At 37.8% G+C, this 17,611-nt stretch overlaps 2 protein-coding genes across 2 annotated transcripts; one reads left to right on the top strand and one right to left on the bottom strand.

Moving 5' to 3' along the window:
• Positions 1-927: 927 nt before the first annotated feature.
• On the bottom strand, positions 928-7,101 carry LOC140923138 (G/T mismatch-specific thymine DNA glycosylase-like). Its single transcript, XM_073373209.1, has 7 exons — positions 7,003-7,101; positions 5,260-5,449; positions 4,700-4,769; positions 3,406-3,541; positions 2,382-2,464; positions 1,820-1,893; positions 928-1,560 (listed from the first exon to the last, which is right to left on the bottom strand). Exons 1-7 carry the CDS (start codon positions 7,047-7,049, stop codon positions 1,390-1,392), a joined length of 771 nt encoding a protein of 256 aa, XP_073229310.1. The 5' UTR covers positions 7,050-7,101; the 3' UTR covers positions 928-1,389.
• Positions 7,102-10,242: 3,141 nt separating this feature from the next.
• Positions 10,243-11,782, top strand: LOC140923428 (adenosine receptor A2b-like). The gene has a single exon (XM_073373525.1). It carries the CDS (start codon positions 10,275-10,277, stop codon positions 11,406-11,408), a length of 1,134 nt encoding a protein of 377 aa, XP_073229626.1. The 5' UTR covers positions 10,243-10,274; the 3' UTR covers positions 11,409-11,782.
• The last annotated feature ends 5,829 nt before the right edge of the window (positions 11,783-17,611 follow it).

Below are 17,611 nucleotides of genomic sequence, written 5' to 3'. Positions count from 1 at the left end.
CCACTCACGAATCAAATCCTTCTTGCATCAAATCAGGTTATCGCAGGTTTAAGTTGTTGCAGAAAGTAGTTGAATGGTTCTTTTTGCAAAAAGTCTGTACATGTTGCGCGTTTTGCCTGGGCCTACGAAAAACTTGTTTTGCAGCAAGTGACTCAAGGGGTGCGCAACATCGCTGTTCAACTCGTTTTGTAGCAATCAGTTGTTTTTATTGCCTGTTTACGATAGGTTTTGGCATGAACATCTGATACACGTATGCAAACGAACAGTTTCGGTTGACGTGCGCTGCTCAAAAACGTCTTTTAAGCTCGCTATTGACCGATTCTATGAATATGTTTAAAAAATAATAATTATAAAGACAATAATACTAAGCCAAAACAAGGTCATATTGTTTGCATTTTATTCACATAGAATTTCGATAACTGCCCCCACATCCATTTCTGCAGTGAAGTTTAGATTTTTTACAGTTCTACTTAACCCGCCCTATATTAGCAGAACCGAATATAAGTTTTGTTAAATGTGTATTTTCTAAGAGTAATTAAAAGTTTATTGTCGAAACTTTGACATTACACGGAGCGGAATAAAGTTTTAGTGCAAAGTCAGTATTCATTGATTACCAAAGACGACATTGGCCGTTTTATATCACGGTTATAGGCCGCTCAGAGGCTCCTAAAACATCTTTCGCACCCAAATAAAAATTTTTAAAAGAACTATATTTGTATTCTCTTCTACCGAATGCTACCTGTTATTTTCTATAGGTGATTTATTTCCTTTTCTAAATGGAGAGGTATATATTACGATATGCAAAAAAACAAACAAACAAACGAGCAAAGAATTAATAAAAATAACCACTTAAAACATCGGTGGAAGATTAAGAAAACACAGCTAATACAAGAGATGGCAAGGATGGACAAAACTGAATACATTGTATACTTCCATAACACACCCCTTCAATGTTCAATATGTTTCAAAACAATTAATAATTCATAAAGAGAAAAAAAAACAAAATTAAAAATGTTTAATGAGTGAAAGACACGCTAAACTTTACGTCCAATTTTTGAGACCAAAATGACCCCAAATCTAAATGTTAGAGCAAAAATGAGTTGATCGATATCAGAGATTTTGAAGCCGTTCAAAAAACTCGCAGCCGTATATTATCAGGCGTAAAAACTCTCGGCGTTGCCTCGAGTTTTTAAACCTAATAACATACTCCTGCCCGTTTTTTAAAACAGTACAACACGCCCTTAACTTAACTTCTGCCCGGATTACCTTCTAAACACGTTTTTAATTTTTCTTTATTCTGAGTGTAACGTATTCGTATTTCTGTATAAATAAAGGCAATAAATAACTAACTTTGAAGCAAGAATTTTAAGGTTATACAATTGCGGCTAACTAAGTCTCGTTTAAACTTGATTTTACTTCCTCTCCAGGAGAAGAGTGGTTTACAGAGTTCGCCTTAAGTTCATCACGCAAAGATTTAAGTTCCAAGAAAAACGGCAACTTGTCGCTTGCACGGGGGTAGGTCTGGGTTCTTCCAGATGTAGATGGCATAACATAAACTACCTGTGAAGAGAGAGGTAGAGAAAAAAATAATGACGATAACTATGACGACGATGACGACGACGATAAGGGGAAGGTGGAAGAAGGAGTCTAGTGCAATTTTTTTTCGGTGCCCCCTCCCCTTAAACCCCAGGCCCATTCCATCAACAAAATGCACGGTCCCTTAGATTGCAAAAACTACAGTTTCATTAAAATAAGGGCACTACATAAAGGATATTTTTTTGATTACTATCAACAGCTGGCATCGTGCTAGCTAGCTTACCGAAGTCGTTCCTGGAATTGGGTCTTTCTGCCTGCCAACCTTACATTTAGATCCGGAAAAGGTTTCGTAGATTACTTGAAAATAGAAACAGAAAAAAAAATAGAAAAAGATTACCGCTTACAGACTGTAATAAAAAATTCAGTTATTGACTTACTAGTTTGTTATCTTTACTTAAACTTTAGCTATTACGTTCATTGTAATCATTTAACGATATCAAATGGAATAGCAGAAGGCAAGGTGCTTATTTTGTGAGCTGGGCTGGCTCATTTCGCCTTGGTGAATTTTATCCCAGTATTACTGGGCTAGCTTGGCTGCCATATGATCGCTATTGACCTTTTGGGATTTAATTAACATGTCACGATCCTTGCAAAGCCTGTGAGCCACTTCCAGCTCATTTACTCATCCCCAAACAAGAAAGGAAATTTTAAGGTTTATTAAAACTGGAGCAAGATAAACAATGATTATAAATTACTTGGCCTAGCCTTAGGAATAATAAAAAAAACAAACAAATCAATCATGACAAAAAACAGGTGACAAGAGCAAAATAGAAGAGAGAAGTCACCTTTGCCATTAAAACACACAATAAGTGGCTTATATTGCTCCACTTTTTGTATAAGAGCCTCCTTCCCATCTCTCATTTCTTTCCTGAAAAGAATGGAAACAAAAATACAAGTACTTCATGAACACAGGCTTTTATGATCTATGAAAGCATCGTGTTCAAAATAAAATAAATGTTCAACTTTGTTCTTGAGCTATAAATAAATCAAGGCTTTCCGCAGTTACAATGGTTTCATTAATTTACGTCCCACTATCAAGATACCTTGAAATACCATTCTGACTCCCCAGATGAAGAGCTTCCTCGCAGGCTATGCGTGAGTAAAAGACACCTATGAGAAGAGAGGTTGCTTCCTCTTTCCTCATGTGTGTCCTCCTCCCTTATGCCAGGTCATGGCTAATAATTATCATTAATTATACACTCTTTTTGCCCTAATCAACATAAATATAAATGACTGTATCAGCAATGCTGTACCCTGGGATTGGCTTCTATATCGTTGTGTGGATACAGGTTCATGTATTTTATGTTAATTGTGGGAAATAGAATGTCTAATTTATAAGAATTATGTGACCAGAAATAAGTCACCATGACCATATCCTATCTGACTCGTCCCCAGTCAGCTCTCATTATTAGTATTCCGTGTGGAAGACTAGAACGGGCTGTTTAACACAGGGGCTGACGGGAAGGAAGAAGGGAGAAGGGGGAGAGACCTCCTCCCCTCCTCTTGCCTTCCCATCTTCCCTGTACGCTTAACCCAAGCACTACCCTAGTGAATAATTAATGAGTAGAGACAACTTAGAGATGACTGGGGACGAGTCAGATATCCTATAGCCATGACCTGGCCGCCAGGGAGGAGGACATGCCGAGGAAAGAGGAAGCTACCTCTCTCCTCGAAGGTGTCTTTTACTCTTGCGCATAGTCTGCACTCCCAGTTACTAGCAAGGATTTAATAGCCAAGTATTATTTTCGTATACACAGGTGTGACCGGCCTCCCCCAATCAGCAACCGGCATCCCTGTTGAGCTAATCACCTGGACAGATCAGCGCTTCCTCTTGTAGTACGCTCCACCATGTTTGTTAAACCTATCTGATAATCTGATGGACATCTCACATCATCTAGATAAGTCAATCTGTCAGGCACCAAACCCGATTGGTACAGACATGGCCCTGCAAATTAAAGGGCATGTATTACAAATCTGTGAAGAAAATATATATTAAATAAATTATAAAATATATTTAAGGCAGGGGTCGCACTAACCCTTTTGGTGTTTACATTAGACATAAAATCTGTCATCGCGTGCCTGCAACAAGTGCGACCCTTTTGTCGCGACCTGCCATAACTATGTCCGAAGGACCTAAAGATCAAAAAAGCCGATGGCCGTAAAATGACAATTTTTTGTTTTTCTTCGGCCGCAATGTCAGTCAAATCTGAAATACTGGCAAAAATCGAATTTTTGCAATTCTTCGAAGATAACACATGTGCACAGCTAGCTACAGCTATCTGTTCAAAATTTTAGTCACCGGTTTTCTCTACAAACGTTTATCTGGTCCTTATGGCGAATTTCAACCCATACCAATTTACAAATTCGCACTATCCACCTGATTATTCTCAGCATGTGGATGGTTTGTTTTCACCCTTTAGCTCGCAGATGTTTTCCCAAGACTCGCAGCCTTCAACCTCGCAGCTGTCTTTTGACAGGGCTTTTGAACATGGGCAGCCAATCCAGCCATTACCAGTCCCTTCAGCTGCCTTGGGAGGAACAAAAAAGTCCAACCAAAGGGTTCGCACTGTGGCCTTTTTTTTTCTTTTCGCGCGTGAAATATTAAGAGTTGACAGTCCGGTTTCAAATATCATTTATGTCCCACACGTGCGACCTCCAAGACTCCCGTGGCGTAAATGTCGTGACATATTTGTGGGACAACATATGACGTGACATAAAAAAAAAAAGCCACAGTGCGACCTCTGCCTAAGGGACTACATGTAGCTAAATAATTATTAAGAAAGAGTTAATCAGGTAATTAAAAAAAGACAGTCAGCAATGTCAGTTATTGTTTAGGATTAAGGAATTGTTTATTTTACAAATAAACAATTAAATAACTTGTAATGATCATAACAATGATGCTGCTAATGATAATAATAATATTATTATTATTATTATTTTTATAAATAATAAGAATTCATTTAAGAAATCTAATTTTTTATTATTGCCTTAACTGAAAGCAAAATGAGAAAAAACAAACAAACAACAAGCAAACAAAAAAACACACTCATTTACAGGAAAATCAGCAATAATATTAATTGGTCTCAAAAGCAAATTTACCCACAGAAATGGTTATTGGCTCCTGGATAGTGATGTCCTTTGTAGGCTGACATTAAACCTGGGTTTATTCCAACCTGCCAACAAAACAGAGAGGTCTAGAATCAGATTTAATTAAAATTTTTTAACTGCCGGCAAACGAAAAACGTTAAAAACATAAGGTTGGAAAATTATGAAAATTGAAAATAGGCAGAAAAAGACAGTCAAAAAGACACTGTTGTTCCTATGGATGAAAATGGCATGGAACTTTTATTGGACAAAATCTAAAATAAGTTACAACTCTGCTTGATCGATGCAAAATGCTCTTTTCTTATTGGCATTTTAACTCACTGAAATTTTTATGAGCATTATAGACAGCACTTTTCCCTTTTTTTGATAATATAAAATTACTTTGTTAGTTTTGAAAGAACACATTCTATATGGGCTGGACATTGATGAATGAAATGAGGCCCTAAAATTGTTTAGAGTTTTTCTGGAGATCTGTTTAACAGGCCTATTGCCATTGTTGTTTTAAGGCATTTAGTTATTTTTCAGCATTTGAAGTGCTGACATGCACAGCACACTTACAAATAATATATCCAGATTGTATCCCAAATGCTCAGGTAATTTCAAGTTGAGTACTTCTTCCTCAGTCATATCTCCAAATCTATTAACTGGTCGCCTTGGTTTCTTGGGTGATTTTCCTGGTTCTTGCCTGCAAGTACTGGTGTCCTGTTCAGCTTCATCTGTGACGTCACTTGTCACTGGGTTCTTAATGCTAAAATAAGGAAAAAAATTCACATCCTGTGACATCGAAGACAAAATCATTATTTGATTTTATCAAATTATGTCACATTTGGTAGTCAACAGGTCAAGCAAACAGTGATAAACTTAATGCTGAGAGAGCACTGGAAAATGAAGGAGGTACATGGATTAGAATACTCTCAATTTTCAGAGCAGGCACCATGTTTGTCTGGCTGGCTATTGCATAATACAGAGACCGAGACTGAGTGGACAAGAGAAACCAGCTGGAAGACATACGGGGGTGAACCAATTTATTTTCTCCTTGAAAATACGTTAGTTTGTTTAGTTTAGTTTGGTCAAGCCCTAGCTCGGACAACATGGATTCTCCTCATCAGTAACTTTGCTCTAGCATTGTCGTTTATGAGTTGTCCGCTAGTGGCGAACACAGTGTCCTCTACCAGGATTAGAGTACACACCATGATTGGCCCGTTAAAAATGTCTTGCTGATTTGCCAATCAAGATGAAAGGAAATTCAAAACGCTCCTCCAGCTATCCATTGAATCTGTTGGGTGTCCACAACAAGGATTTAAACAGCGCTGCTTTGCAGAAATTACTTTAATACCAAGGTTAAATAATTTATATCTGCGATGCAGGCTAAGTGTGTATGTACATGGTCCTAAATATATAAATACATATAAGGGGGGACCATTGAAAAAGGGAAGGTGGGATGGGGATTTTTCAAGCTGCGTGAATATTTTTTCATAATTTTACATTTTTTCATTTCTTAAGTTAAATTAGGCTTGCATGAATAATTTTTTTGGACTTCACCCTACTACACCCCCCCCCCTTCCCCATAATTTTTCTGGTCCAACCCTAAAATAAATAAATATATAACTGTCCAATCAAAACTCCGGAGAAATTGAAAGGCGCAGGATATGTGATCTCGGCATGTTTTATAAGATACATAGAGGTCAAGTCAACATCTCCATTCCCCATGACCTTACCTTGAGCAGTGCCTGCGTATGGCCGTACAAGGTCAATTCACAACTTTAAGATCAGGCTCCCATCCTCTTCAGTTGACGCTTACAAACACTCTTTCTATGTGAGATCAATCCATGGGTGGAACGCGTTAGCAGCTTATGTTATCAGTTCGGCGTCTTACCCAGAATTTATCCGGAGAGTGTCCACTACTTTAACATATTAACTTAATCACATCGTTTATTTTCATACCATGAAATTCAATACCATGTAAATATTGTAATTTCATACCATGTATTTGAGCGACCGCTGGCCGCTCCATTGCCGGATTAGCATAAGCGCTATTAGCAATTACCGTGATTAAAGATTAAGTTTCGATTGAGTTCGATGGGCCAAATATTTTTGCCAGTTAGAGTTTGTTCGATCGCTTTCGGCAATCGAACTCAATCGCTCGAATGAATGCCATTAATTTCGTTTCATTTTGGTAACCAAATATTCGATTAAATGTGCCGGGTTTGAGTGCAGCTGTTTAATTTTTTTTTGGCCGGCTAGTATATTGATAGATCGCTAACAGAGAGGATGTCGTTCAAAGAAGAATTATTCACTTACAAGTATGGACTGTATCGAACACTGTTCTCCCGCTTCTGACTCATCATATTCCTTGACACAAAGGATCAGAAAGGATGAAGCTTTGAAACACTATGAAACTACTGTTTACATCGGCGACTGTGTGCCTGCAGACACAGCTGTAATATTCAGCGGTAGTAACATTTGGTTTGTACTTCATGTATGCCGTTACATTGTGTAGTGAATCTAATGGCGGCGATGGTCAAGGTATTTTACAATTATTTTTTATTGAAACCACGGTTTAATGCGGCAAGGAAAGCTGGCAGCATTTACTAGGCGCCTTGGTGTCTATAAATTTTTGCCATTGTTTTTTCTTCTTGGAGCCGGTATAGAGTTGTTTATGATAAAAGTCCGTGTCGGGAGAGAAACTTTCTGTAAGTATCCTTCGAGAACTAAAACTCAAGTTGTAGGCTTTCTTTAGCTTATAGATCAGAAGATCTTCGCGCGCGTTATTGACCCAACTTCGTCTGTAAAGAAGGCTGGATATCGGCTTCGTGTTTTTATTACGTTTTGACGGACCGAGACGAATTTGAGATCAGAAAAATCGCAAAAAGAACGAAGCAATATTAAATCCAGTCATGTTAAATATAACTGAACAAGCCGATGGTCAATATAAAAGGATTAATTTCTGATATGGGCAAGCGACTTTTTCCAGAAGGACCAAAGCAGAAAATCCCAAGGCAGGATGGGTGTATCTTGTACATGTATGCTCGGGATTTTCTGGTGTGGTCCTGCCTTGCAGTTTTGTTGCCAATCAGAAAATATTTAGATATGCAGGGTTAACTCTCAGAATGTCCAAAATTGACTTCAGGGGTCAATGTTGATAGTGCGACTTTAACCCTTTGACGGGAATTTATAAAAGCGGTGGCTACTAGTGATGGTCTTGTACAAGAATGGTTTCTTGTAAGTGACCATGTGTTAAATTGATAGCAGTTGCTTCCAAGCACATCCTGTTGATTGGCAATTCATCTGTGAATCAACAAAGTGGCTAGGGTTGCTTACATGGGAGGGGCCGCTTACAAGAGCAAAATGTTCCTGAATTATAGAATGGGTAAATTGCCAGATTCAAATAATTTAAATTATTTTAATCTGGCAATTGAGTCATTTTATAATTCAGGAATTCTTTGTTGTTGTTGTTGTTGTTGATATTATTATTACTTTTGAAGGTTGACGACTTTTACTTATATGCCAGCTTAATCAAGTCAGCAATGATTTTCCCTTTTGCAATACAGATGACGTTTATGTCAGAAAACAGTCAGAAAGAAGACTAGAAAGACAGAATCAGGAACAAGAAGAACATTAACAAAGAGGATCATGCCGGCTGGCGTATCATGGGGTAGATACCTGACCTTTCTTGCTGCAAGTTTGGCATCAGCATTAGCGGGAAGTCAGGTGGTTCATTTGTACTACAAACCAAGTCTGGTAAGCAGTTAAGTTGGATTATTATACGTTTCTGGGAAACTGCCCACCTACTCCTCCCCTAAGCCAACATTTTGCCCTAAGTGAGAAATAGGTGTTAATGTTGGCTTAGGGAAGGGGTAGATGAGAATTTTCCCAGAAATGTATAATGATTCATTAAGTTTTCTCACCTCATTTAAAAAAAATGCAATCTCAACTGTAACCTGGCTTGGTTTACTGGTGGCAAGTTTTTATCTTGGTATTGTTAATGCATTATAATGAGTTTGTTACAAAGAAAGTAACCCATGGATACAGTAACTGAACCACAACCTATCTACTGGCTGGGTTTTCACTAGTTACATCTTCAATTCAACTGGCCCTTTATGGTAGTGAGAATTTCTACCTTTTGAATACTGACAAATTCTAGTCTTACATATACATGCACTAATCCTTGAACTCTGTAAAACCAGACTTCAGTCTTACTGTAATGTTTATCAAAACAATCATTATTAAAAATATTGTGGTTATAACAAATGAAATAAAGATATTAAATCAGCAGCAGAGCACACTTCTACAATTTTTTATCGTTTGCTTTCCAACAGGAAATACCAGATGTACCGTTAAATCCTAACGAATTGCCAGATCCTGAAGAGAGGATGGGGTGGAGAAAATATATTTCCATTAAGAAGGACTAAGAGATCATGCACGTACAGTACACAACTTTTGTGTATTGTGATAATCAAATAATGCATTTGGATAAAAATTACATTAACAGCAACACGGATAATAAAGTTTGATGGGCAGATAGGTCATTTTACAAGTTAGCTTGCCAGTATATTTGCAGTTTTTACTGTCTTGTAAAAGAACAAACAAATAAATAAATAAAAAGAGAAAAGAACAAAACAGGACATTGCTTAAAGAAGTGCTCATTCTTAATTAAAAAAAAAAAAAACGGTTTCCATTCACAAGCAAATTAAATTCACTTTCAGGTGAAAAAGGTCTATAAAGTTTATAGTTGATTTTTTTTCTTCTTAGTCTTTTTTGTTTTTGACTTTACCGTGGAACTTTAATGGTCTTTTTTTCCTATTTTTTCAATTTTTGCCATTTTTATTTGCCCTACTTGTGTTCCCTGAATTACTAGCATGAAAACGACTATATTATAGTGACCTCAAAATCCAATTTTGTTCGCAACAGGAATGAAGTAGTACAGGATTTACTCTTGTTTGAAAACATTGTGATGCTGCATCCATGGGGACGTGAAGCGGGAAAAGTTTCTCTTTTAGAACATGTTTGACAAATGAATCCAGCCACCGTAATAGACAAGCGTCTCAAACGTCAATTCTTGAATTCATTCACGGTGGTAATTTCGCCTTATCAGTTCTTCGGCAAATTTCTGATAAGAGCGTTCCAAGCGAGGAGTGGGAAGGCGGACATTTTATTCCTGAATCTTTTTCCAGATGGAGCGAACATTACATATTACTTTTTGCTAAATATTCTAGTGTCATTAGCGTGACTGCTACAAGCACTTTTGATTAATTTCCCACCTGAGTGTGCGATATATACTGTGCAAAGACAATCAAACATCAAGAAGGACCTTGTTAACAAATTCTAATTCCCGCTAATTCCCGCTAAGTGACTGATGAAATATGCAAATTACGGAAACAGAAATGGAAAAACCCTGGTACGTGCCACACAATGGCTGTTCATTTTCTTCTTTGAATTTAAAAACAATGCAGCAATTACTCAAGGCAAGCTGAACTACTAAACAGAGCTTTAGATTTTAATATTTTAATAACATCAACAAGACTGAGCAGTGACATTTTTTGAAATCAAACCTGTAAAACTGGCCAGAGCCAATGGCTTCCTACGAGAATATCACAACTTTTGATGTGGATCCTCCGTTGAACAACTCGGTTCAAGAAGAAGATTTGACCAGCTTATATATCAGCTTTTCTTTTTTGGGGCTTCTTGGTGTTTTTATAATTGTGGCAAATGCGATGGTTTTCACATTGTTTGCTAAACGGAGTTATCTTCGAACGAAATCGAATGTCTTTCTAGTGTCGCTGGCTGCGTCGGATTTTTCAGCAGGAATCTTATGTATTCCTCTCGTAATAGCCTGCAATGTATTCCATGAGAGTTTTTACGGCTGGATTATTTGCCTTGGGATGGATTTATCTCAGAGATTTCTCGCAATATCAACCATTCTTCACTTGTTAGCTGCAACACTGGAACGATATCTCAAGATCCATTTACCACTTCGATATTTATCCGTATTAACTAGCCGTAAAGTGGCTATAGTCCTCCTCGTTATATGGTCTACAGCACTATTTTCCTCGTTCATACAACTAACTTGGATCGATATAAAAAGCAGCGCAATGCCCGGTCATTCTCACCAAATTGATGCATTTTATTTAGTTGTATGTGCAATTGTTTTTGTGTTTATCCCCTTTGTAATAATGGTTTACGCTTATCTTCGTATTTTTTGTGTTATCTGGGGTGAACGAAGACCAAGCCTACTTTTAGAAACTGTACCTGCACGACGTATTAAAAGGAAAAAGTCAAGAAACGAAATAAGAGCGACATGTATCTACATAGCAATGGCAATCATGTTTCTTTTTGCTTGGTCTGGTTATTTCTTCGTGGGAATAATGGACGATATTCAACCGGAGAGCGTGAAGAACTTCCCGCAATGGCTTAATATCGTCTTACTGTTTTTGAAGTTTAGCACAGCTCTTGTAAATCCTTTACTGTATACTTTCTTTAAAACAGATTTTCAAAACGCATTGGGTTCGTTTAAGGAGCAAGCAGCGAACTCGCTTGCGGCTTCCGTGCAATTTTTCTCCGCTAACACTTTTGAAAATGAGCGTAATCACAATGAGTGTAGCGCACAAAAGAGACCGAGCTCTAGTGAACCAGACCACTTGCTGCAGAAACCAAAGAACACGCGATCGTATTCTTTTCCACAGAGAAATACATCGACAAAGGTTTGAAGCCATTTACTGCTGTGACAAAAATTAATGAGAAATAAAATTTAAAATGTGCATGACAGTTTGATTTGGTATCCGGGTAGATGAATTAGACTCAGGTTATTGTTAGTTAAACTCGCTTTCAGCAGCAGCTGAACATGATTGACAAACATCCCTTGTCTGCACTGTCTAAGAACTCGACTATCTAAGAGAAAATCGGATTGCCAGCAGCTACTCTAGATACTACCGAGATTATACTACAGCTACTGACTCGACTGAAGTTTTCTTTTTCTCAGCCTTTTTTGTTATTCTTTTTCATTGCTGTGACTTTTTGGTTGGCCCGTTTTAATAAAAGAAAGTTTAATATCTATTGTAAAATTTAATAAGTCATTGTGTCGCGTTGCTGTATCATTACTTGCTGTAATTAAACCTACAAATAATGTTGTGAGTCATATTTGGTTTATTTTGCATTACCCGATAATCTTATCAATTCAATAATTAAAGGTTTCTCTTCCAAATCACGGGCTTTTTTCAATATCATAAAGTTGTTTTTCGTTTCCTTTTTTGCTTCTGTCTTCATGCGAACCTTGAAATTTGAATTCATTCCCATTACGTGTAGTTTTCGCAAATTAGTGGTAAAGAAACACTGTGCTTCCTTTAGTTAATTCGAAGGTCTTTCTTTGGGATTGATTTCCGCAGCTGCTCGGTTTAATAAAAAAAGAAAAGCGAAGAAAAATATAACAGTCAGATAATGAGACTGACAGCGGGATAGCTCGATTTGTAATTTAAATCAGAGGAGTTCCAGCATGAAGTGAGGTTTCTATGAAACTGCCCACCTACTCCTCCCCTAAGCTAACATTAACACTTACTTCTCACTTAAGGCAAAATGTTGGCTTAGGGGAGGGGTAGGTAGGTAATTTCCCAGAAACCTAACTTGACCGTGTTCCCTTAAATTCGAGAATCGTGCTCCTTGAAAACCGCTTCTCAACGGCCAAATAATAACTGCATACATAGTAATTTCTTAAGTTTTACTTTATCATTGATTTGTAGCTGAGGACACAATTTTGTTTTGAAACATTAAAGTGGCCCGAGTTTGGACCAATCCTTTTTACGATCTTAAAATCTCTTAGCGATTATGAGTTACAAAAGGAATAAATAAATACAGGTAAAGCTACACTAAAATGGGTAAGAAAAAACGTGCAACGTTTCTTGCAACATTGGTGCAAAACGAGTTGAATAGCGATGTTGCGCATTTACTACCCACGTTCGAACCTGTAAGGTTGCAAGTTTTTTTTTCGGGAGTGATAAACCACGCAACATCGCTATTCAGCTCATTATACAGCAATGTTGCGAAAAAAGTTGTAGGTTTTTTGTTGTCCGTTTTACCGAGTGTTAAATAAAAATAGCGCAAGATTAAGATCTCAGTCACCTGAGTTCCAGTAGGTAATCAAGGTGGGATATCAGTGCAAAGTTAGCTGATATGAAGTCCAACTGGTTTCAGCATATTTTTATTTTGTTTTCATTTATCACATTATATTTCATTTGTTTTTTGAACGGGATTAATGCATGCGACATCGGTGAAACGAGCATCATAATTATTTCTATATGCTTTCGAGAACTTTCCCCCCTCCCACCTCTCTATCTCCAAATTCGATAGTTCCAGATAGATATTACCCTGAATATCAACAATTATCATTATCATCATCTTAAAAGCGATGAAGATGACGATGATGATGTTAGAAGAGTCAAGAAAGTTATGAGGTCAAAACTCAGAGGCGGAGACATGGTCAGAACATACTATAAACATAATAAGCTGTGCCGCTGTTGCGTGCAATACAGTGGTGGTGTGGTAAAATAGACTGAACTTAACTTAAGCTTCATGGAATAAGAGTTCAGAAAGTGGAGTCGAGGGTTTATCTCTGTGGAGGATTTGTCTCTGTTTGGAGAAACTTAGCCTTGACAACTACCTTAGTCAAAGTGAAGAAAAACTGCCAAAGATTGTATGTAGATGTGAACCAAGTTTAACAGGATCTGTTTACAAGTTATAAAAATTGGAAGAACCGAGACAGAAGGAGTTCTTGGCTTCTTGAAAATGCCTTGGAAATCTTCACAACAGTTGCCATAAGCAGGAGCCGATTACTTTATGACACACTTCGCCTGCCAGGTTTTTGTTCTTACCGTATTTTGACGTTATCTGTGTGCCATTACTGAACAGACGCTTGGCTTCATGAAATCTATTTGTAAGAGGTAGCGCATCCTCCGGCTGTGTACACACCCTGGGGGAGCCCCCATGGGTACACTCATCTTAAGGGGGCAACTGTGTTTACACTAATCTGCTGACGTCTGTTGAAGTAATATCCATTATTAATCTGAGTCCAAAAGTTTTATTGCGAGAGTGGAATTAATATGAGAGCTGTACTAACTTTAGCTTTACTTTATGTCTCTTCTTCTACCGGGGAATATTCTCCATACAGGAGTTCATGCAGAAGAATCGGAAACTTTAGTGTTCGTGTTAAAGGTAAGGATGTGCTTATGTTAAACATAATGATATTCAAGGAAACGTCTCCCCCCTTTTTTTGCATTTCGCCGTTTTTTTTCCTTCTAAAATGAAAGAGTTTAAACTTCCGTAAAGTCATCAAACTGATTAGGTTTACAGTGCAACTATACTTTTGAAAACAGAAACTGCATTGATCAGAAATAACACTCCTGGTATGCTTTCTTCTTCTTTTACCAATAATTTACGAAATAATTGACCTAAATTGACTCTCTTGTCAAATGACGCAGCTTCTATGACTGTAAATGCCTGGTACAATACTTTTATGACAAAAAAAAAGGTAGGTCGGGCAAAATTAAAAAAAAAATTTCTACAAAATGACAGATATTAAAAGACAAGGTTAAAGGTTATAAATTATAAATTCACTTGCAAAAGTTGACTCCATACCAGCACTATCTAGTGTATCGTTTAAGATTATCATCGTTTATAAAACAGCTAAGACTAGTACGCGCGTTCTGATTGGTTGAAAACCTATGGGTTATTGTGCCGGTAGACTCATAGAAAAGGCGTAACGATTTTGTTCTTGTTTTGTTTTGCTTTTTTCTTCCATGCCTTTTGAATAAATTTAAACCAGGAGATCAATGGTCTTGTATAATTTAATAAAGTTATACACCTAAAAGTTTGTTAATAAATACACACAGTATATCGCCATACGGTATGCTCTTCTATCGATTTGTCAGATGTTTTGTTGGGATGTCTTTCCATTTTTCTTTAATTTATTAAATCTCTCCTGGCCCATTCCAATGACAAAACTTTCAAGGTTATTGTTCCGTAATAGACGACACTTTCTATGGGGTTACCGGCGTGATACCCCACTTGGGATGTTGGGAGAACACTCGAAAAGCTTGTAAATCACTCGCCTTCGGCGACAAGCTTTTCGAGTGTTCTCCCAACATCCCGCGAGGGCTATTACGCCGGTAAACCCATAGAAAAATGTGGTCTATTACGGAACAATAACCTTGAAAGTTTTGTCATTGGAATGGGCCAGGAGAGATTTAATAAATTAAAGAAAAAATGGAAAGACATCCCAACAAAACATCCGACAAATCGTTACAAGAGCATACGTTTATGGCGATATACTGTGTGTATTTATTAACAAACTTTTATGTGTATAACTTTATTAAATTATACAAGACCATTGAGCTCCTGGTTTAAATTTATTCAAACGGCATGGAAGAAAAAAAGCAAAACAAAACAAGAACAAAAGCGTTACGCCTGTTGTTTTGTTTCTCTGTACTCTCCTCATAGCCTGTTTCTGTAGCGTCACACGGTGTTTTTACAATGACATTAAAACTTCATCATGCAATTAACGCAGGAAATTTTTAAATAGAATTTTTTACGGATGACTAAACCACGGAGCAGCGAAAAGGAAACGAGCACGAGGAACGCTGCCTCGTACCAATGGTTTCCCCGAGTTTTTTTTTCCTGTGCTCATTATCTGTTCCCCGCTCCCCGTTAAAGAAACCTCCAGTTTTCACAGGCAACATTAATGGTCCCAGCTGGAAGGTAAAAGATGCTCGGCTTTTGTTGCTTTCACACTGTGAAGTTATTCTTTTCCTTCCGATGACCATGCTTACTGATTCCACGATTTTTCGCTACTCTAGTGTCTCGGGATAGCCTGTTTCTTAACATCATCAGGCTGCAACGTGACTGCCAACTAAAAACAACAACATTACACACATTGAAACTCGTTCCCACCATGGAAACGAGGTTGTACACACATTATTCAATTTTATACTCCTTTCTTTTTATGAATGACAGAGTACGCCCTTGTTGGTCATGTGATCTTCAAGTACAATGTCTCTTCAAGACTTGACTGCGCGTTCAGATGTTTGTTTAATGGTCGTTGCCTTTCGTACAACTACAAAGAGGGTGAGAAATTGGATCATGCGTGTGAGCTGAACAGTGAGAGTAAAATGACTAAATCGACTGATCTGATGAGCAGGGCTGGTTATTCTTATTACGGCACAGGAAGAAATGTAAGATCAAGGCCTATGCGTTCTGACAAATAGTTAATTGGTTGACGCTCGTCATCATCATCGTCATAATCTAATGCTGTTTTAAAATCATGGTAAAATATTCTATGATAACCGAAGGGGTGTGTCATGTGCGTTTAACATCAAGTAACAAGCTTACTTCAAAATTGGAACAGTGCTTATAAGTAGATATACCAAAAGAAATGTGGAGATCCCTAAGTAAGTAAGGTTTTGACCCGGGTTTGGAGGGGGTATTTCCTATACGGGAAGGCTCCCTTCGAAATGGGTACCTTTTTCAGGCTGCAGTTGTATGAAACGGTAGGGATTTACTATTGAATTATATGAACGGGTAAAGAAATCTGCCTTTTGTCTGTAAAAGGACCTAAAAGAGCTAACAGAGGCATTTAAAGGCTTTGAAAAGAGAACAAAACTTCCCGCGCTCTAAACTTGGTACGTGAAAGAGGTACCATTTGTCAATAGAAGGTACACGGAAGGGGGATCTTTTCTGTTAATTTAACACTGAGTAAGGGGTTGGAATTCGGGGCGGAGCCTCCCCGTACAAAACTTTGTCTAGTGCTTCGGGGCCCGGGGGAATTGAAGCCTTGATAAGGCGTGATGGTAACCAGTTAGTGCTCTCTCTAAAATACGCTTATCTCCAGCTAACTTCAGGGTATTTGTAGTCACGGAAACTGACGGTTAGTTCATCGTATTTGCTAAGTATGTAATCTATTAATAGCGTACTGATCCATAGAGTGAGCACTGCTATTACATAGACTTCTGTTGTTGGCATAGCATGGAGAATTTCTTAGAGCGTGTAGGTTTAATCAGTTTAATCATCTGTGCTTGTGACATCAACTTTAACTTCCTGGACTTACCAGGTACCCGATAAATGTGCTTCGTCGCCATGCATTAACGACGGGACATGTCAAGATTCTTGTGTGGAAGGGTCTGGATTCAAGTGTTTGTGTATTGACGGAAGGAATGGAGACAAGTGTCAGTATTGGACAGGTAAGGAGAAAGTACTTCTATCAATCCGCCAGCCGGAAAAGATGCACTCGGTTCAACTAGCGCGGGTGGTGTTGCTAAAGAAGTGAATGGTGAAAACACGTTTCTCCATTCTTAAGCCTCTAATTCTATCAAAGGCGAAGCTTTCGTTGAAAATGGTAATAAGAAGAGTTACTATTATAAGAAGAAGTACTTAAAGAAGTGTGAAGTCATTCAGTACTTATCTGTTTTTATGCTGTTGACTTTCTCGGTTTCAGAGAGGAGTTATTATTGTCTTTGCCACGCAACTGAGCATCTTCACCTTCCCTTGGCCTCGATGACCATCATCATCATTATCATCATCATCATCATCATCATCATCATCATCATCATCATCATCATCATCATCATCATTATCATTATCATGAAATTATCATCATCATTATCATCATCATTATCATCATTATCATCATCATCATCATTATCATCATCATTATCATCATCATCATCATCATCATCATCATTATCATTATCATGAAATTATCATCATCATTATCATCATCATCATCATCATCATCATCATTATCATCATCATAATCCTCCTTCTCCTCATTCTCATCTTCATCATCATAATCATCACCCCCTCCTCCTCCTCCTATTCCTCCTTCTCCTTCTCCTCCTCCTCCTCATCATCATCCTATATAATAATCATC

This window comes from Porites lutea, chromosome 13 (genome assembly GCF_958299795.1).
Source record: "Porites lutea chromosome 13, jaPorLute2.1, whole genome shotgun sequence".
Taxonomy (NCBI): Eukaryota; Metazoa; Cnidaria; class Anthozoa; order Scleractinia; family Poritidae; genus Porites; species Porites lutea.
The sequence above is the reverse complement of the archived record's forward strand: the minus strand, read 5'-3'. Positions and strand labels throughout refer to the sequence as shown.

Coding starts and splice junctions, on each gene's coding strand:
- LOC140923138 (XM_073373209.1), bottom strand. CDS start 7,049: ATGATGAGTCAGAAGCGGGAGAACAGTGTTCGATACAGTCCATACTT. Junction 5,450..7,002: donor GTTCGATACAGTCCATACTT/GTAAGTGAATAA, acceptor TCCTTATTTTAG/CATTAAGAACCCAGTGACAA. Junction 4,770..5,259: donor ACAATCTGGATATATTATTT/GTAAGTGTGCTG, acceptor TTTTGTTGGCAG/GTTGGAATAAACCCAGGTTT.
- LOC140923428 (XM_073373525.1), top strand. CDS start 10,275: ATGGCTTCCTACGAGAATATCACAACTTTTGATGTGGATCCTCCGTTG.